The following is a 22,505-nucleotide window of genomic DNA, read 5'->3' as shown; positions in this document are numbered from 1 at the left end:
CTTGACAATTGTGGACTCTCATACGTTCAGAAAAATTAATGTCACAGTTTTTTTACATTTATCCTTCATTTTCCTAATTTGCTCCTTTACAAATTTAATTTCCTCCCATGTGCACATCCAAATAATTATTTTGCCTCCTGTACAATGATTTAAATAAAACATCTATTTCCTGCTTTGCTGTCTGCTTGAGAATTCTTCAATCTGAGCTGTCGACAACTTCTTTCTCCCTTGCCCTACTCATAGATGCCACTGTTTCACCTGTAGAGGGAGCTAAATTCAAATAGATGCCAGGAGAGTGGAAACCCACCGTTGATATACTAAATGACTGTGGGCAACCGCGTTGAGAGATGAACAATACTTTGTCACAGCAAACTTTGGGCCCTGAGCTTCCTCAGAAACAAAAATCACAAGTTTTCATTGCTTTTCTTATATTTTTCAAATAAAACTAAACAAATGATCATCCATGCTTTGAATAATTACCTTCATATCTTAAAGCTACTCCAGTAGATATACCAGAACTGTCAGTAGTCAATTCAATGAAGAAATGCTGTGAATCACTGACGATGCCTTCAATGGGCAGATACTCCACTTCATAGGAGTCATAAACTGAAGGAGCGTCAATACTGTTCCCATTTCGAATTATGAGCCTGGCAAAGAAGAGAAACTTGAGTGCTTATTTGAAAAGATATGTTAAGTTAAAGTTTACACAGTTGACCAAGTAGGCATAAGGCCCTCAAACCTGTTCTGCCATTCAATCCAATCATGTTTGATCTTCAGTCACTTTCCCACTTGCTCCTTAGATACTGAGGTAACCATTTTTGGAATATAGATACTAGTCCTATGGACACTATTCCAGGTGTGGCCTCCTCAAAGCTCTGTCAATTGTAGCGAGACATTTCTATTCTTGTTTTCCAATCCTTTTGCAATAAACCTCAACATGCCATTTACCTTCCCAATTGTTTGATGCACCTGAGTGTTAATTCTCAATGTTCCTTGTATGAGTACATTCCAAATGTACTCTGAATATCAAAATTTACAAGTTTTACATTATTTTTCAACAAAATCTGCATTCCTATTATTACCACCACAGTGAATAAACTCATACTTCTTCAGATTATTTTCCCGGGTTTCCCACTCAATTAACCTGTCTACATCTCCTTGCCATCTCTCTGAATCCTCCTCTTAACTAACATTCTGAATTCCAGTCAAGATTAGTGTGGCGCTGGAAAAGCACAGCATGTTAGGCAGTATCCGAGGAGCAGGAAAATCGATGTTTTGGGCAAAACCCCTTCATCAGGAATGAAACCCTTCCTGTTGAAGGGCTTTTGCCCGAAACATAGATTTTCCTGCTCCTTGGATGCTGCCTGACCTGCCGTGCTTTTCCAGCACCACACTAATCTTGACTCAAATCTCCAGCATCTGCAGTACTCATCTCCGCCTAACATTCTGAATTAGCCTAGAGACATTACCTAAAGGCTCTTCATCCAAATTATTAAAATAGATTATAAACAGCGACATTATCAGCATTGATTCTCATGCTGCTCCATTACATACAGCCTGTTCAAAAATACCACATATATCCCTATTCTTTCCTTCCTTATCGTTAACAATTTTTGATCCTTGTTTATATAATCACCCAAAATCTGCAAGCATTTAATTTACATATTTGCCTTTTTGAAACATAAAGGATTCTTAGAGCTTGACAGAGTGTTTGTGGACAGGTTGCTTCCCCTTGTGGAACAGTCTAGGACTAGCGGGTATATTCTCAGATTAAGGGGTCATGCAGTTAAGATTAAGATGAGAAGGAAGTTCTTCTCTCAGTGGGTACTCCAACTGAGGGATGCTTTAGTTTAGAAGGCGGTCAAGCATGAGTCAATGATTAAATTCAAAGTTGAGGTGGATAGATTTATAATCAGGAAGGGAATTGAAGGTTATGGGGAGGCAGGAAAGTGGGTTGAGTATTATCAGATCCACCATGATCTTCTTGAATAGTGGAGCAGACTTGATAAACTGAATGGCCTACTCTGTTCCTACATCTTATGTTCTTATTGAAGAACTAAGCATTTCTTTCAAACTGTGTATCTACTTTCTTCTTGAATGCAAGTAAGGGACAACATAAATTATTTCATTCAAGTGCTTTGATTATGATTTCCCAGAAACTGAACATCTGGAGAATTCTTGTTGGTTGCACAGTCTGAAGGCCTATGTTTCCCCAAGCCTCAAACCTTTTCTTCCAGCCAACCAATTCAGTTATAAGTTATCTTTGACAAGACAATTTGGAAATTCAGAGCCCGGGAACATATAAGGTTCTTTAAAATACAGTCTTGTGCACAGCTTAACACCTAATTTATCCACTTACTTCTTGAAAAGTGCTGCAGTCACGAGGATAGATTCCAGTCATGATTAAATTTCAGTTCACAGGATAATTCCAAATAGCCCAAGTTCATACGGCCAGGGCAATGCAGCTTACAGTACAGAACAGAATAAGAGGTTACATTTACCTGTCATCGTCTTCAGCCAATGCAACTTTCTCAAAGTGCAAATGTAACTTCTGTCCTTCTGGAGCTTCAATCAACCAGTAACAGGTCAGGTTGTTGCTATAGTTACCCGGAAAGTTGGGCGACGTGATGCGGCCTACAGTTGCATTTCGAATTAATCCCCCACAGGTAGCTGTAAGAGAAAAATTGCAGTTTATTCAGCGCCCATTCCTCAGCTGAAAGAATCCCAGGAAGAACATCTAAAACAATTACTTCTTGGCTCTTTGCTCCATTTGCAATGGAATGTTAACACAGCTTTAAGAAAGCTGGTGGTAAGACAGTGCTGAGTTGCACAAAAACATGAGTTGCATCTTTGGAGTTTCTTCTCAGACAGTTGTGTTTGTTATGGTTTCACAATGTTCGTCTAGTTACTGCATGTGAAAATTATTACATAAAGTTACATTCTGTGACAGTGCCAGCATTGTCAAATACATACACGTAGATGTAAATTGGAACACCACTCATGCACACATATTATATTTATATGTAAATATTTTACAGATATTGGGCAATGCCAGAGCTGTTGTCGTATTTACAGTTGTCTCACAGAAATGGATGTGTTATTGGAAGTCAGGCTTGGTGACACGAGTGCCTGATGATACGTGAAACATTTGTGAGATTGCAAATGCCGGGATCACATTAATACAATAAAACAGTCTTGCTGCAGTCAGCTACTTTTTCATCAGGAGTGGATAGGTTATTTCACCGCCAAGTTAATTGTCCTGCCTTTCAGTGGCCCTAGCACTGCACTGCTTTGGATCTCTATTCGTATTGAAATAACGGATGTTTCTTTGCATTTCTTGAAAAAGAATAATTAAGATGTGTACCCAAATTGATGGATTTAAACAAATTTAATCCTTATTTTAGCGAATGAAGAGATAAGGATGGAGAATAAGCTTTTTGATACTCCTTGAAAACTGTTTTTTATCATACTGTGAGGCATCTGTTCTGAAATTCATGATTCAAGTTTGAAACAATGATTAAAATTAAATTCAATGAAGAGAATTATTACAATAAATAAAAAAAACATTCAAGCACAATGGCTACCTGTAGAGCAATAACAAATATAAATAATATAAAACACAGCAAATTGTCCCTCCCATCAAATGTTTTTCACATGTTTTACTAATTTAATCCACCAAAGAGAGCAGACATAAGCTATTTAATAAGGTTACAGAGTTTGACAGCATTTGAGATAACACCTATCTCAACTCCTCTCCTAAAAGTAAATTGTAAATAATACCAGCTGTGCCTAGCTTTATATCCTCTGTGACATGACCTTAAATATGATTTCTACGTTTTCCTGAATACATTTATATATTTCCTCACCTGTAAGTTGAGCTGAGCTTTATCCTCAGTACTCATTCTTATGACTACTTTCTTCCATCATCACCTCATTGCCTGTTTTATTCACCACCCACTAAATATTGGAAACAGCCTCATCCACAGCCTTTGTCCCCTTGGGGATAGACAACTGTGATAGTCTTCTGGGGTCAGGCTGTTTGCCTCAACCCTCCTTAAATTACAATTTGTACGCAGTGCTTTTCCTTGCAAAACATTTTTAAATGGTTTCTGCAAAGATGTTATTTAAATGTAATTTGTTGTTGATCTATTATTTACAACAATGGAGAAAATAAACCACATTAATAACGTTATGCATTATCTAATAACACACTGCGTAGTTTCTGGCCTTCAATTAATGGATTTTGTTTTCCTAATATAATCAACCACTGATTATTACCTGACAATAACTATGCATTAATAGCTTAAACTTTCATTCGAAACACCAAGCTTGACGGGCTTGATTGGTCATCCCTATTCCATGTTTCTGATGCTCTTCTGCACGATAAGTTTGAATTAGCTTCGCATCCTGTGAGTGTAGGCCCACAAGTCCAAAATGTGCTTCTAATTCCTGCAGTCTGTACTCTCGACTCTGGTTTCTCATTCAGATTGTTAACTCTCATTGATCCTTTCCCTTTCAGTCACTGACTGAAACATTGAAAAAGGATTTCTGAAAGTCTATACTGTGTACATTTCTTCTATTGCATTTTCTACATCCAAGGTATCTACCACTTTCTCAAAGATCTTCTGTCAAAATATGTTTCTCTTTTGAAATCCATGCCTGAACTGACACTTGAGGTGATATGGAAAGAGCTGTAGGGAGGAATGATTTTTCCTGACTATTCCAGAACATTCATTAAGGCAATATCCTCCCATGAGCAGAAATGTTTTCCAAAATTTGCAAATTAGAAAACAAATTAGAGACTTGAAAGATGCAAAAGTTAAAACATTTGTTGATATACTTGTGGAATGAATAAATATTAAAAGATCACTCCATTAAGATTTTCAGAACCCATCAGTTCTCCTGTCAGGATAATTGTTTTAGGATCAAGTTTCTGTTCATTAATATTAGTTTGAGTCAGTGCCATCTCTGGGTAGAATTGGCTGAACTGATGGAGAAGACAAGGGATCTTTAAACATTAGAAAGCTATGCCTGAGATCAGGTCAGGATTCAATTTGCCTGAATGAAACCTTGCCTTTAAATTTCATCATCCGTCCCTTTCTCCTCCTTGCTCTTGGGTAAAATGGTAAAAATCTGTCAGTTCAGGAAGGATCTTCAAATTGTATTCAAGTTCTTTGTTGGCTGTTTGAAAGTTCTTCACATCCAAACATATGTAATTTACCATTAAGCTGACCAATAAGCATCAAAAGACCATTTAATGGCTCAGCATCTTATTTTTAAAAAATATTTTCACTAATTTTATGTCATAAGAAATCAAAGAACGTCTGAATGCCCTTACAGAAGTTCTTATTTTTGTTGCTAAACCTGTTTCCAGCAGTGTTAATAGTGTTAATACTATTCTTAAATACATCAAACAAATACATTGTAATGCTGAAAGACATAATTAGTTCTGATCATACTGCCTGGCTGTATTGGCTCACAGCAGGTTTTAAGCTTGTGATTGTGCAAGTAAATTTTAATGTAAATTTGAAGCCTAACTTAGCCAGTGTAGGATCAAGTGGATTTTGTATGACTTCTTTGACTGAGGTCTGAATCTACAAAATGAAGCATGAGCTCTTTTGAATAGTGAGGTTTGGGTGTTGAACGTTTTGCCATCTTGGGGTGCAGCTTATGAAAGACCAGAACCGCTCAACACGACCTTTGCTGCTGTGAATTTAGTTGATGAGTGCAAGTGAGCCTGTGACCTCACCTGGAGGTTCAATAAGCATGTGACAATTGCAGAAGGCACAAGTCGGAAACACAGATGTGCCTTGGGTACCCGAGGCTCCTGTGGTGAGGTATCGGGAGAAAAGAAAATGTTTAAAATGATAAAGGAAATTTAATTGAAGGGGAAATGCCTTAATCATGAACACGGCCAACAAATTCAGTGACTTGCTGCCCTGGGATAGTTTATTAACCTATTGCCCGGGAGAATATCCAGTAACAGGTGTCTTCCCAAGGAGTATGCTTCATACTTCAGTCTGGCATGTCATTGAATGAAGGTAATGCAATTCCTCGAGGGACGATGTCATGACAGACTCTTCTACTGCACACTGCCCACTTACAGACCGCACCAGCTGGGCAGCAGGTTGGCCATAGAATCCTCGACATATCTAAGAACACAAGGAAAAGGAGAACAGGTGGGCCCATCAAGCCTGCTCCGCTTCTGCTTCCAATATGATCATGTGTGATCTTGGGCTGCAACTGACATGCCCATCTACCTCCCCTATACCTTTAGATTCCTTGAGACTCCAGAAATCTGTTTCTCTCAGCCTGTGATGACCCACTGGAGGCAATGGGCCATAAATCAAGTTCTGCTTTTCCTGGCGTCATATCAAATGGTGAAGTTTTGCTTAAAACATGCGGTGTACCTCCAGTAACCATACTTTCCGATCAAGGTTGGTAGAAAGCATGAGCCAGGTTTCTGTACTAACCAAGATTTATTATTTATGACATGGAATTAGACTCATTAAAGGTAAACAGATATAAACCATTGGTATATAACATTGCTAACGAAAACTTTAATCCTCTTGTTAACTCCCTCTTACACTCACACACATATACAGAAAATAGATTATTGGCAGAAGTACAAGAAAGTGAGTTCAGTGGTTTTTGCTTTCTGGTTCCAATGTTTAAATAATCCTCCTTCAGCGACATGTTCAGATGTGTTTCTCTGGGTGTTTTACCTGGTTTGTAAGGAGTACAAAGTAACTGATCCACTTGGAAACCATCTTTGATTTATCATTTTTTCCCTAGAGTCACTAGACTCAAAACACTAACTTTGTTTTCTCTTCAGATGGTGCCAGACCTGCTGGGTTTCTCCAGCAATTTCTGTTCTTGTGCGTTTCAGAAGAATTCAATTTTTGGTGATGCCTTGTGAGTAGAATGGACAGAATTGGTGGGTAGCAGCTGTGAAAGACTTTGGCGGATTATTGCTATAGGTAGAATCTGCAATTCCTTCCAAACTACCTATAGCAAGAGCAGTTTCCTGGTCAGCAAGAACCATGTTGTAGTTGCAATGCAACAGTACCCCTACTCTCATGTTAAAGACACCATACACAAATTCTTGTCATGCATTGGCATGTTCCAAGGGACAATCACACAAACACTAACAACCAACTTAAGATCCACAATTGGAAACAAAGCATGGCTCAATTATGTTTGCTAAAAACTACCTTTACTAATATGCTAGGTCTTGCTTTCTACAAACCGAAAGAATATGTCCAGTCATTGCAATTTCTCCAATGCAACACCAGCCTGGGAAATAACTGTTCACTGATGCATTCTCATTGGCAAACCTTGACTAATCAGGGTCTACTTGCCAGTCAGCATCCTTTTATCATGCAGTATAAGTTGCTGCTTAGTTTGAGATTTGGTATTCTTATGTGTGTCCATAACATTACAAACCAGTAGGAAATAGGAACAGGAGTAAACCAATTGGCTCCTCAAGCCTACACCACCCATTTGATTAGATTATGGCTGATCTCAATTATAGTGAGATAAAAAGCTTCAACAACAGCATGTCTCATTTTCTCAGCAATAAGCCACTTGTGTTTTCATTCAGCATTCATACACATGGAAAGGGATTCAATTCTCCAATGCATACACTGAAAGCAATAAATGTATCTTTCAATTGAAACATGGAGCTATATTACCACTTGCTAAAGGTCAGTGTTCATGCCCCTGGCAAGTATTGATCCTGGCTCTCTAAAACACAAAGAAATCGTAACCCTATAGACTTGTACAAATATTGAAAATATTTCAGTACTGTACTTTTAATGCATCAACTGAAGGGAAGGGTACATCACTCAAGTTGGAATCTAACAACAGAATATAAGGTGAATGTTCCACTAGTATAAAGCTGGCTTTGCACTACGTTGGACCTGTGCAAGAGCCACCAGCTTTTGAGACTGAGGTGTCACATGACCAGCGACAATCTAAAAGCAGAGTTGGCAGGTTTTCTAAAAGCTAGCCTTGATTCCAATTTCATCGAGGAGCTTAATGCGAGTCTTGCACAATCTACAAGCAGTTTACAATTCAAGCTCTCAAAGCAACTTGCTCCAGTGGCAAATTGTCTGTCTGATTCCAGCTGTTGCTGCTGAGCAAGAACAGAGGGTGAAAATTTAAGATTCATCAATGAAAGCTGACTACATGTGCTCACTGGCTTAATTGTGGGAATTTGTTACTCGTGCCTAGAAGCAAATTGGTGCATCTTCTAAACCTAAGGAAGCCTGTTTTCAAGGGCAAAAAGGTCTTGTAAAAATGTGTCTAGACAGACAAATGCTTTGTACTGCAGTGATCAGGCTTGCCTCAGATTGAAATGCCAGCTCTGCCTTTGCTGAAAGCTCTGACTTTCTGGGTTAGAAACTTGAGGCTTCAAAGGTCACTGCAGACAAACCCAGCACAGGAAATCTGTCCATGTATTAACCTTGCATACACATAGACACAAATAATTCTTTAGAGCCAAAGGACATGTTTTAAAAAACGCAAAGATATTTTTTACCAGAATACTAATTAGATTTAAAAGCTCGAGAAAACCTTTCAGACATGACTGTATCTACAGGGAAAATCTTCAAGTAGATTTTTCAGTGTTGCTGAGGTCAGTTTTAGTTGAAAAACATTACATTGATTTCTTTTTCTCTAGGAATGGAGCAATGAATCATTAAATTTTAATCTGTGTAGCTATTTCATTGATTACGTTACATGGTTTACATAGAGTTACTGAAGAGGTCAATACAGAAGAGGTCAATGCAGCTCGAGCTGAAAATGGAAAACTTGGGGAGGAAGTGAAGTGTCCCAATTAGGATTGAATGGAGCTACGTATGGGCAAGAATATTGTCTCACGCTCTTACCGCAGCCATCATTGAAACCAACTGTTTGCACCTTTGCAACTTTGCCTAACTTTGACCTTGCCTCTGCTTACCTGTTGCAGAAACCCTCATCTGTTGAGTTGAGGCCCCTCTTGGTCATGGCTGACCATGGGTTGCACACTCATCTATGCCATTGTTATTTTTTGGATTACATTACAGTATGGAAACAGGCCCTTCGGCCCAACAAGTCCACACCGACCCGCCGAAGCGCAACCCACCCATACCCCTACATTTACCCCTTACCTAACACTACAGGCAATTTAGCATGGCCAATTCACCTTACCTGCACATCTTTGGACTGTGGGAGGAAACCGGAGCACCCGGAGGAAACCCATGCAGACACGGGGAGAACGTGCAAACTCCACACAGTCAGTCGCCTGAGGCGGGAATTGAACCCGGGTCTCTGGCGCTGTGAGGCAGCAGTGCTAACCACTGTGCCACCGTGCCACCCACTTTTTCTTAAGAAGAGGATTAGATTACTTACAGTGTGGAAACAGGCCCTTCGGCCCAACAAGTCCACACCGCCCCGCCAAAGCGCAACCCACCCATACCCCTACATGTACCTCTTACCTATCACTACGGGCAATTTAGCATGGCCAATTCTTCAGACTTGATTGTTTCAGTGCACATCTATCCAGGCAAACTTTCCTCTGCCTGTGAACTTCAAATCTCTGCAGCCATGTCTTAACTTTCACGAAGTTCACTTCACTCACCTTTCCAGTATTTTACAGAATCCATTCATGAGATATGGGTGTCGCTGGCTGGGCCAGCACTTATTGCCCTTGAGAAGGTAGTGGTGAGCTGCCTCATTGAATTGCTGCATTTACTGTTTTGTAGACCCATAATGCCACTACGGAGGGAATTCTCTGGTCTGTACTGACTCCTGGTCAAATGGGGACTTGATTTTAAAAATTCTCATCCTTATTTTCAAAATCTTCCATGAGGCATTTGGTATTGGTCAGAGCACTGCGTATAGGAGTTAGGAAGTCATGTTGCAGCTATACAGGACATTGGTTAGATCACTTTTGGAACATTGTGTGCAATTCTGGTCTCCCTCCTATCAGAAGGATGTTGTGAAACTTGAAAGGGTTCAGAAAACGTTTTTCAGGATGTTGCCAGGATTGGAGGATTTGAGCTATAGGGAGAGGTTAAATAGGTTGGGGCTGTTTTCCCTGGAACATTGGAGGCGAGGGGTGACATTATAAAGGTTCATAAAATCATGAGGGACATGGATAGGGTAAATAGACAAGATCTTTTCCCTGGGATGGGGGAGTCTAGAACTAGAGGGCATAGGTTTAGAGTGAGAGAGGATAGATTTAAAAGGGACCTAAGGGCAACTTTTTCTCACAAAGGGTGGGTGCATGTACAGAATGAGCTGCTGGAGGAAGTGGTGGAGGCTGGTACAATTACAATATTTAAAAGGCATCTGGATTGGTACATGAATAGTAAAGTTTAGAGGGATATGGGCCAAGTTCTGGCAAATGGGACTAGATTATATGAGCATATCTGACCAGCATGGACAAGTTGGACCAAAGGGTCTGTTTCTGTGCTGTACAACTCTATGATTCTATGACTCCACAGTTGCCTATCTTTGTAGCCTCCTGGCCTACAATTATGAGCCTTCCTGACTTTAATCATCACTATTTCATGGCTGTGTCCTCAGTTGCCTGGGCCCTAAGCCTTGTAATTCCCTCCATAGATTCCTTTGCCTCTCTTCCTTCCTCCGGTTCTTCTTTCAGGGGCACTTTAATTCCAAAGAACCATCACTTCTTATTTTCAAAAGTCAGTTGCACTCCCAAAACCCAAAGAAATGTCAAACTTTAAATTGCTTGAGAAGTTCAGTTACCGGAAATTACACTAGCATTGAGCTTCATCATTGCGATAACAGGAATTTGGCTTAAAGAGGGACAAGTAGATGTAGTGTGGCGCTGGAAAAAACACAGCAGGTCAGGCAACATCTGAGGATCAGGTGAGTCGATATTTTGGGCAGGTTAAAAAGGGACAAGTCTAGCAATTCAACATTCCTGAATATAGGTATTTCAGGCCGAATAAGCAAGAGGATTTTCAAAAAGTGAAGCTGCAGCATTATTAGCTAAATAATCAAGTACAGCTGGGAGGAGGGATGGCATACTGAATGAAACATCAAGTCACACTGTTAGTTATGTAATATTGACCCCAAAGTCGCAGGAGACTGATAGAGGAGCAAATATGTTGGCAACTTTCTGAGTGCAAAAGCAATAAATAGTTGGGGGACTTCAACCACCCTATTATCAAGATTAGATTCCCCACACTGTGGCAACTGGCCCTTCGGCCCAACAAGTCATTACCCAACCATTTTCCTCTGACCAATGCACCAAACACTATGGGCAATTTGGCATGGCCAATTCACCTGATCTACACATCTTTGGATTGTGGGTGGAAACCCACACAGACACAGGGAGAATGTGCAAACTCCACACAGACAGTCACCCAAGACTGGAATCAAACCTGGGACCCTGGTCCTGTGAGGCAATAGTGGTAACTACTGAGCCACCATGCCACCCCTGAGTCACCATACTGCCTCAACTAGGATATAAACAATGAAAGGCAGACATGACACAAAATTCTTGAACTACATTCAAAAGAACTTTTTGCAGAGAGCACATAACGAGCCCAATGGAGTGCAATTTTAGATTTAGCCTTCGGAAATTTCTTACTTCAGAAAATGCAGAGGAGTGTAAAAAGTACAAGGGTGAACGGAAAATGGAAAATAGAAAATGAGGAGCAAAAGTGAAAAATATTAGCTGGAAAATCAATGAAAATCCGAAGATGTTTTAGCACTACTTTGAGAACAACAGGATGACAAAGTTAAGGGTAGGGCCTATCAGAGATATACATGGGATCTTGTGCATAGATACAGATAAGGAGGGCAGAGTTCTAACTGAGAACTTTGTCTCTTTTTCCACAAAGGAATAGGATGATGCAGTCATTCTAGTTACAGAGGAGACATGCAAAATATTAAGTACAATAAGCATAATCAGACAGAAAATGCTACAGGTATTAACGTTCTTGATGGGGACAAATCACTAAGGCTAGATGAATTGTAAATCAGGTTGTTAGAGGAGCCAACAAGGTCATAAAAGATGCGCTGAGGATCATTTTCCAGTCCTTACTGGATACAGGTCCTGGAAGATTGGAGGTCTCTGAATGTAGGACCATTGTTGAAAAAAGGCACAAGGGATATGAATGGGACTATTTGGCGCCGCCCTTTTGGCGCCGATCATTTGGCCACACCGTTTTGGGCTCTAAACTGTTTTGGCGCTCATTACTTTGGCGCTGAGCTGTTTTGGCACCAATTCAGAACAAAAAAAGTCTTGTTTGGTTAAAGAAGAGAGAATGACTAACGACCCAATCGTTTTGTTATCATTTTCTCATTTAACAATCATTTTCTCATTTAACAATTGTTAATAGTCATCTACTGACTTGATGATACTTAAGCTCTTCTGTCTTCACATTGGAAAGCTGTAATACAATTTTCTTTCTATTTTCTTGCAGAGCCCATACCAGAAATGGCTGAAAACATTCTAAGCAAGAGAGACAAATCAAAATTTCCACATGATGGTTGTCTATATGTGTTTGATAAATGTAGCAAAAGTGACCCATCTTTAAAGTTTTGGAGATGTGAATTAAAGAATGGGTGCAAAGGTCGCATTCACACTAAAAACCATGAAGTAGTAAAAGAAGTGAACGGGCACTCTCATGGTGCTTCAGCAGTAAGTGTGGAAGCTGCTACCATCAAAACAAGTGTAAAACGTAAAGCTGAGGAAACTTTTAAAGTGCCGTCATCAGTTATAAATGTTTGCATTGAAAATAGTTCTCAAGCTGCTCAGGCAGCACTTCCAACTTCAGACACTATGAAAAAAATTGTACAAAGAAAACGAAATCAAATCAATTCTGCTCCTCCAAATCCTGTTAGTTCAAAAGAGTTAGTGATCTATGATGAGAACAAATTTTATGTGACGAGCAATGATCAATATGAAGACTTTTTAATTGGCGATAGTGGTCAAGAAGATGAGAGAATTTTAATTTTTGGTAGAAAGAGCTGGGTAGTAATTTTACGTGATTCGGAAGTCTGGTATGCTGATGGGACATTTAAGATGTCTCCTCCGTTATTTTCTCAGGTTTATGTTATTATGGCAAGAAAGCATGGAGGAGTTTTTCCTGTATCATATGCTTTATTACCTAATAATTATGTTGGGAGGCCAATGAGATGAGGCAATGGGCGACGTTTGCCACCTTTTCCTACAGAAATGTGGAATCTGTACAGTCGAACCATAGCTGGTGAGGTCCGAACAAACAATCACGCTGAAGCTGCACACAGAAAAATATATGCAGAACTAGGAATTAACCATCCTGTTATATGGAAATTCATCGATGGTATGAAGAGAATTCAAAAAGGGCGTGATGCATATTACGAACAGTAGATTGCCGGGAATACTCCAAATCAAAAATGTCTGAAATACATTAGAAAGCATTTTGAATATTTTACAACAGTTTGATTCATGGGAATCACTGGAATATTTGTGTGGTTTGGCCTACAACTATGAAATGCATGAAATTATTTATAATCATTTTATTTGTTGAATTATTTTAGCAGCATTGTAAGAAATTTGTTTTTATTGCATTGTAAGAAATCAATCTAAATCTTTTTTATTCATTACTTTTAACCTATTCATTACAATCTTATCAATTTATTCAAGATATGACAAAGGCGTCAAAACAACTCGGCGCCAAAGTAATGAGCGCCAAAACAATGTAGAGCCAAAATGGCGGTGCCAAATGATCGGCGCCAAAATGTACCTGACCCCAAGGGATAGTCAATTACTTATAAGACTGGTTAGTCTGATTTTAATGACTAGAAACAATACTGAGAGTTGGAATTAACTCTTACTTAAGAAGACATGGATTAATTGATTAAAAATCACACAACACCAGGTTATTGTCCAACAGGTTTAATTGAAAGCACCTGTTGGACTATAACCTGGTGTTGTGTGATTTTTAACTTTGTACACCCCAGTCCAACACCAGCATCTCCAAATTATGAATAAATTGGGGATAGTCAGCATGTTTTTGTTAAGGGAAAGTCACGTCTTGCCACCTGCATTGAATTTCTGAAGAACTAATAAGTGCTATCTGTTTAGGGTAATGCAGTAGATGCTGTCTGCATCTTTAATAAGGCATTTGACAAGGTTTACATGAAAGGCTGGCCAGAAAGGTTTAAGCCCATGAAGAATGCAGTGGCTTGGATCCAAAACTGGCTCAGAGTCGCAAAATAAAGAATAAAGGTCAACAAATGCTTTTGTGAATGGAAAGTGGATTCCAAAGGTGTTCCACTGGGCTCAGTTTGGGTCTCATGCCTTTATAACACATACTAATGATTTAGAATCAAACATGGGAGGCACTATTCGAAAATGAGCAAATGACACAAAAATTGGCCAGGTTAATTAACAGAGAAGAGAATGGTTGTTGACTGCAGGAAGTTAGCAATAGTTTGTCAATTGCAGAGTTTCTTTTTCTGGCTGGTACCTGAATTTGTAGTGTCTTTGTGGTTACCATAGAGAGCATCTTGTTGTTGCAGATGGGGGTGTCCTGCCCTAAATTCTCTGTTATGGAGCCAGTTGTGTAGTGCTAAGGTCACTTGACTAGTAAATCAGAGCCCCACGGGGAGAAAATGGGCTGGAATCTCCACAGGACAGATGGTCAAATTCATATTAATATTAGAATTGAAATCTGGAATTAAAAACTAGTCTGATGTCAACCATGGTGATATTGTTGATAATTGCAAAAACCCATCTGGCTCACTAAATGTCTTTTAGAGAAAGAAAACTGTCATCCTTACTTTGTCTGACCTACATGTAACTTAGACGGCATTGTGGTTGACTGTTGTACTGAAAGCCTAAAGAAAGATAAAATACTGGATGGACAAACCAGCATTGCCAGTGAGAATCTCAGTCCTATCAATCCACCTATCTAACATCTGAGAGCTTGTGCCAATACTGGGAATGGTGTGCTACACACTAATCAATTATCAACCTGGCATAGTCAGACTCAGGGAATCATACATTGCTAACAGTGTACTAGACATTACTGTCCCATACCTATGTCCTGTCCTACCAGCAAGACACACCTACAAGAGGTGATGTCAGGTTAACGATGTGCGTTCGGGAGGAGAATTGCACATGGAGTCCTCAGCAATAACTTCAGCCTCATTAAGTGAAACATGGGCAAGGCAATGCCATACCCACCTGGCTGATGAATCAGTACTCCTCCACCTTGAACCACAATTAGAGGAAGTACTAAGGGTGGTAATGGCACAGAATATATTCTGTATGGGGACTTGAATGTCCATCACCAACACTGACTTAGCAGCACCACTACTGATTGAGCTGGCTGAGTCCTATAGGACATAGCTGCTAGTCTCGGTCTGTGGCCAGGTGGTGAGGGAGCTGACAGGAGGAAAATGCTTACTTGACCTTGTTCTCACCAATTTGCCTTTCACAAATTCTCCATGACAGCACTGTAGAGGAGACCACCACACAGTTGTTGTGGAGATGAACTTCCATACTCACACTGAGGGTACCCACCATCATGTTGTACTGTTTATGCAAATGGAAAATACTTTCCAGTGGTCACTATAGGGCTCAGTTTTGGGCTGCTTGGTGTCTGTGGCATGTATTGAGGATTTAAACTTAAATGTGGGAGGCATTATCAGGAAATTTGCAGACGACTCACAAATTGGTCAAGAGTTGTTAGTAAGGAGGATGGCTGGTGGACTGCAGGAAGATGTCAATGCTATTGTTTTGAGTGGAAAGTGTAGTGCCGAATGGAATTCTAAAGAAGTGGAGGTGATGCATTTAGGGAAGTCAAACAAAGCAAAAGAAAACCAATAAACAGGAGAATATTAAGAGAGGTGGAGGAAGTGAGAGACCTTGGAGTGCATGTTCATAAGAACCTGAAAGTGGCAGGACAGGTATATAAGGTGGTAAAGAAAGCATATGGGATGTTTTCCTTATTGGGCAAAGTATTGAACACAAACATGTAATCTTGGAATTATGGAAGATATTGGTTAGGCAGCTGGAGTTTTGTGAATAGTTCTGGTTACCAAACTACAGGAAGGACATAACTGCTCGAGAGAAAAGACAAAGGAGATTAACAAGAATGCTGCAGAACTTGAAAATTACATCCAAGAGGCAAGATTGGAAAGGTCAGCATTGTTTTCCTTAGAACAGAAGAGGCCGAGGGTTGATTTAATTGAGACATAACTATAGATGGACAATAATGCTGACCAGCCAGTGACACCCATATCCCTCGAAACAATAAAACAAAAAAGGCCTTAGATTGAATAGAGAAGGAAGACCTGGTTTGCCAGGTCAGATAGATCGGAAGGAACATGAGAAAAGCACTCAAAGAGTGGTGGGTGTGTGGAATTTGTTGCTCTGTTTGGTGACTGGGGTGAAAACCCTCATCTCATTTAAAAGGAACCTGGGTCAGCACCTGAAGGCTTGTAATCAAAAGGGTTACACATAAGGTATTGGAAAGTGGGATTAGAAAGGATGGCTAGTTTGTTCAGCCAATGCAGACACAATGGGCTGAATGGATCATTTCTGTGCCATACTTTTCTATGGTTCTATGGTTAAAACTAGTTTTATCACTTGCAATCATCTTTGGGTAGATTTCTCATTGTAATTCCTCTTAAATGTCCAGATAAAACACACCGAGAGAGTGTTATTCTGATAATATTGCTTACTTAAATATTACAGAAAGGATGAGTTTTATCTGTTACTGAGATGACAGTTTATGAAGCTGGGAATGAATCATTCATCCAAAGGAAACGCTGAATTTTAATTTTAATTCATCAAACAGTATCCTACCATACCTCCCAGTGGTCCTGCTCAAATGGGCTAGGAGAAAGGGAATTGACAAGACATAATTAAATGAAGTCAGCAATAATAAAACTTTTCTGTCCTCTGTGGTATAAAACCTGTCAAGAGCAAAGTGCCTATTCACTTTGGCTTTGAGTAAAGTAGGATGTAGAACCCATTCCCAGAGACTCCAGAAGTAACAAACACAGCTTATTCTATTTGATAGAATACTGATGCCATCACATCCAATATCTGAGAATGTACGTTTAAAATATACTGAAAGAATCATCAGAAATCATTACCAGTTAGTCCATTCTATGACTGTAAGTGATTATGTTCCATCTGTATCACATTAGTTTTAGTTTAGAAATCCGTGTACACATATGTATAAATGTTTTATATAAATATGAATTATACAAAATTGATTTCTGTTGATGAAAAATGGATTTTTTTCCCATTTTGACCTCAGGGACAGTATAAGATTCTCTTAGGTTGGGAACTGCATGGTCGGTGAGACTGTAAAATTCATCATACTTTGGCTCAAAAACTCATTTTAACGTGAACTTCAGAAGAGCAGCTTCTGCTGCATCAGTTGTGAATGATTCCACTTTCAACATGATTATAGCTGCCTGGGCATATTGCTCATTTATGTCAAGCTGTGGATTGCTGTGGGCCTGCAGTTATATTGATCAGGGTCGAGTATTCTTAGAACTGACAGATTAGTCCAAACTGGATTCAGACACATACACCAGAGATGACAGGACTGGCTGTGTGTTCACTGCAGGAATACTTTGTAATACAGATTGCAGGAGGTGGTAGAATTGAGGCAATTGCTTTGGAAAGATTTTCTTGGGAATTACCCTCTGGGCAATTAGGGATTTATTGCCCATCCCTAATTACCCAGAGGGTACTTAAGAGTCAACTACATTGCTGGACTAACATGTAGATCACATGTAGGTAAGAACAGCAGTTTCCTTTCCTATAGGACGTTCATGAAGCAGATTGACAATTGGCAAAGACATAGTCACTGTTAGACTCTTAATTCCAGATTATTCATATTGAATTCAAATTCCACCATCTGCAATGGTGGGATTCAAACCCAATTCCCCAGGGCATTACATAGGTCTCTGGATTAATAGCCTAGTGACAATATCACTAAGCCATCACCTCCCCATAGTCAGCAGAAATGAAGCAAAGATACGAAGGAGGCCTATGGATCCGCTATGCATTTATGTATTGCAAAGATAGCGAGTTAGTAATAGAGTCAGAGGGATTTTACAGCATGGAAAAAGATCCTTCACCCCATCTTGTCTGCAACGGAGCATGAACAAGTTCTGTTAACATTAGCAGTTGCCGTTGTATACAATACCTTGCCCAATGAAGGAAATCATCTCATTTTCTCTCTTTGCTCCCTTATCTACCCATCTTGTCACATTCGGGGACCTGCGGACATGAAATTCAAGGTCTCTCACTTCCTCTACCCCTCTCAATATCCTCCCATTTATTGTGTATCCTCTTGCTTTACTTATCCTGCCCAAATGCCTCAGCTCACTTCCCTCCAGGCTGAATTCTATTGCCACTTTTTTTGTATGAACACATTCTACCAGAATTAGTAAAAATCTGGAATCAAAATACAGCGAACACTAAAGAGGAAATGAAGTAGTAGAAAGTAGATCGGACAAGCTTAAAATAAAATATGAGAGTGCTAAAATTTTATACTGACTTAAACTAGGTTAGAAGAAAGCACTATACTGAACAGCAGCCATAACTGCCGACTGCAGTTAAGAAATGTCGTCAAATAGGCAAAGAGGTTGCTCCCTGTCTTCTTTATAGGCGGCACGGTGGCTTGGTGGTTAGCGCTGCTGCCTCTCAGTGCCAGGGATCCGGGTTTAATTCCACCCTTGGGCGACTGCCTGTGTGGAGTTTGCACATTCTCCCTATGTCTGGGTGGGTTTGCTCCGGTTTCTTCCCACAGTCCAAAGATATGTAGGTTAGGTGGATTGGCCAGGCTAAATCACCCATAGTGTTCAGAGATGTGTAGGTGCATTAGTCAGGGGAAATGTAGAGCAATAGGGCAGGAGAATGGGTCTGGGAGGGTTGCTCTTGGGAGGGTGGGTATGGACTTGTTGGGCCAAATGGCCTGTTTCCACACTGTAGGGATTCTATGATAATTAAACATTGAAGTTTACAAAGGAAAGACTCGTACATTATTAATTTGCAAAATTAAGCATTTAAAAGTCCACAGTGATTAACTTAACATTTCACTTGTTACTTCATAGACACCCACATGCTCTTAACATGAAGGGATTTGTTATTTTCCTAGTTTCTTTCCCCAGAATTGAGCTAAGTGAGATGTGCAAAAACAACATGTACTTATACAGCATCTTTAATGTGGTGAAATATGCTGAATCACTTTGTGGTGACAAAGTTACTTCAGGAGATATCTGGATGGAAACCTGGTCAAAAAGGGAGGTTGGAAGAACAGTCTTCAAGGAGGGAACATCACTGTAAAAGCTCATTTCTTTCGAAGGCACAAAGTCCACAGACAATCCAATTTGCTTTTAAAAAGTACTTTTTACCTACTCTTTTGCCGAAGAAGAAGCAAGCTTCTGCCGTACTTACCAATGCATTCCGGCTCATTATCACTCCAGCGAGGTTTGCTGCCATTGATGCAGGTGAGGGAAGGGAAACCTTGCAGACGGTAACCTGTGTTGCAGTAGAAATGCGCCACTCCACCGGGATGGAGGCTGGTGACAGACACATCGCCAGAGGAAGGCTTCTGTGGAAATCCACAGCTAAGCAAATAAGCTGCAGAAAGACAAGAGGACAATTTTAGAACTAAATAAAAAAATCCATTTGGGAAAGAAAATTACAGGCAGTGCTTTAATAACATTCCAAGAGCATTGGGCATCCTTCTCTCACTGGCAGCATCTGGATGCCATTCCCTTTGAAGGAGAAACAGAAGTGAATTCAAATGAAATCAAAGTCTACAGTGAATTAAATAAGAACAAAAGAATGCTGCAAATATTCAGCAGGCCAGGTAACATTCTGTGCCCTGTTGAGTATTTCCAGTATGCTGTTTTCTTGTTTCTGAATTTTACAGTCTTTTGTGTCATAGTTAATGTGCAGAAATAGTTTCTACTTTGCACTAATAAATTCTGTGGCAACAGCCAACTCTAATTCTTGTTAATATTCAAGTGAAACTGATTTTCATGTTTTTGGCTCTTCAAGGACTGCTTTCATCTTGCATTCTCTGCTCGAACGTGGACTTTTGGTGATTATTTTTGAAAACATGTCGTAATGTTGTGATTTTCCTCTGCTGTAGGTACAGCATGGTAGCAAACCTAGAGCCTACCTCAGTCACAATGGGGATTGAAACCTATTGGTATTAGTCAGATCCACACATTGGGTATCTATCTGACTGAGCTAACTCGAAACAGAATAAGCCAAATTGATAATCATATTTGCTAAGTGCAACCTGAAAAGTGCATCGATGGGACACTGGGGTCAGAGTTTCGGCAATGACACCAGGCTGAAATGAGGAGGAGTTTTTCACTCAAAGGATCTCAAATCTTTGGAACTCTCTGCCAAAGGAATTATGGGATGTGGAGAGTCATGGAGTCATAGAGATGTACAGCATGGAAACAGACCCTTCGGTCCAGCTCGTCCATGTCGACCAGATATCCCAACCCAATCTAGTCCCACCTGCCAGCACTTGAGCAATATCTCTACCAAACCTTCCTATTCATATACCTAACCAAATGCCTTTTAAATGTTGCAATTGTACCAGCCTCCACCACTTCCTCTGGCAGCTCATTCCATACAGTACCACCCTCTGTGTGAAAAAGTCCCTTAGGTCTCTTTTATATCTTACCCCTCTCACCCTAAACCGATGCCCTCTAGTTCTGGTCTCCCCCACCCCAGGGAAAAGACTTTGTCTATTTATCCTGTCCATGCCCCTCATAATTTTATAAACCTTTATCAGGTCACCCCTCATTTTCCGATGCTCCAAGGAAAACATCCCCAGGAGTTAAACAAGAAAATCACCCATGATCTTGTTGAACATCAGTGCAGTCCTGAAGAACCAACTGGCCTACTTTAGCTCTTACTTCATATGTTGTTATGTTCTTATAGTAATCCCTGAGGACTACATTGGAATAATCAGGGCATAGTATAAATCCTTGTCTGAGGCTCAACCTTCTAACTCTGAGACAAGAAAGGTACCAACTGAGTGAACTGTAACGTTGTGGAGATTATCGAGGCCTGAAAATCAATAATGAGAAGTAAGAGGGACTGTGCTGCAGCCAAAATATTTTCTCACTCCAGTGAAATCAGAATGGTCCAATGAGGAAAAATTACTCTAAATTTATTCCCAAAAATATAACAGTTGTAAAATCAACTTTGGGATCTTAAAATAAGATAAGCACAATCAAAAGATGCTTAATAACAGTTCACAATGCAGCATGCCAGTGTAGCAGTAATCAATGGGATTTTTTTTTAGTGTTTACAATTATTCATAAGTTTTGTTAGGAAGGTGGATGGAGACTAGCAAGAAGAACATAACTTGAAAGTGAGCCAAGCTTGTAAAAATAAAATCAGTTCAATAATGCTACTTCTCTTTGTAAAATCCAATGTAATCTTTGAGGAGCTGTAAATAGCATTTAGAATCCTCTTAGCAGCTTTCAAACTGTTCAGAGTTTGTATTGTGTTTCTTGACAGAAATTATTTTATGCATATTTATAACCATCCCAAAGGGTAACTGCATGTGTCAACTCAAAATAACTCGGTATGACCCATAAATCAATCATGCTGATTCACTTTCTATCTCTTGCTAAATTTGGCCTTTCCCCTATCTTTCCTCTTCACAAGACATTGTCTTCTTGATACCTCAGTCAAGTGATTAATAGCCTTGCACTAGGTGGGGTGGTGGTCGGCAGGGGATGTTTGATCAGGCTGATTTATCCATTTTGGGTCTGGTTCAATATTGATACCCCACACAAGTCATATGGCAGCAAAAAGCAGTGGAATCCTGACCCTTTTCCTCCTTTCCTAACCTTAGTTTGTCCTGACTGAGATTAGGTCAATTAGTAGATGCCCAGATTGAATCAATACAAGATTTTGGAGTGTTGAAATTTGTGACTCAATAAACTTGCCGAGACATTGATGACTCCTGATTCATAATGATATTAAATATAAATTTTCAAAATCAAAGTACAGAATGTTGCCTGTGTCATCAGACTAAATATAACAAATGTATTGCCAGATTTCACCTAAAAATAACAACGGATTTTGAATCACATGAACGTAATCCACATGAACGTAATTTTTCCATTCTCTTTTCTGTGGAATTTTACTGACAATGAAAACATCAGGAAATGATGATGAGTTGAAGTATGCTATAAAAACTGGTTATTTTTATCTGTATGTTTATAGAAATCCTGATTAAACAGGAAGATATTTTGTAAAGCAATCAATAGGAATTGACTTGAGCAGCAGCTGAGCATATTTTCCCAAATTTAGATTGTGTTGCATTCATTCCTATTGATAAAGATATTTCAGATTTTGAACTCTTAAATTCCTCCATCAGAGACTACATGCACACTGGATCCATACAAAACACAAAGCAGTGCAATTAAAATTATGGCATCATATCAGTTTATACTGTAAAACAAGTTGTTCTCAATATAAATGAGAA

The 22,505-nt window shown here is 39.6% G+C and overlaps 1 protein-coding gene across 3 annotated transcripts in view; it reads right to left on the bottom strand.

Annotated features, from left to right (window-relative positions):
• sez6b (seizure related 6 homolog b) overlaps positions 1–22,505 on the bottom strand; it is a 973,463-nt gene that overhangs the window by 157,630 nt on the left and 793,328 nt on the right. For all 3 annotated transcript variants that reach the window (XM_043718461.2, XM_043718459.2, XM_043718460.2), the window contains exons 5-7: positions 19,433–19,618; positions 2,502–2,670; positions 481–647 (exon numbers count right to left, since the gene is read on the bottom strand). In XM_043718461.2, the coding sequence (XP_043574396.2) occupies positions 481–647; positions 2,502–2,670; positions 19,433–19,618 (522 nt within the window). The remainder of the gene's footprint in view (positions 1–480; positions 648–2,501; positions 2,671–19,432; positions 19,619–22,505) is intronic.

This window comes from Chiloscyllium plagiosum, unplaced genomic scaffold, assembly GCF_037043375.1.
Source record: "Chiloscyllium plagiosum isolate Xiang-an unplaced genomic scaffold, Cpla_swu_hap1 HiC_scaffold_31, whole genome shotgun sequence".
Classification (NCBI taxonomy): domain Eukaryota; kingdom Metazoa; phylum Chordata; class Chondrichthyes; order Orectolobiformes; family Hemiscylliidae; genus Chiloscyllium; species Chiloscyllium plagiosum.
The sequence above is the reverse complement of the archived record's forward strand: the minus strand, read 5'-3'. Positions and strand labels throughout refer to the sequence as shown.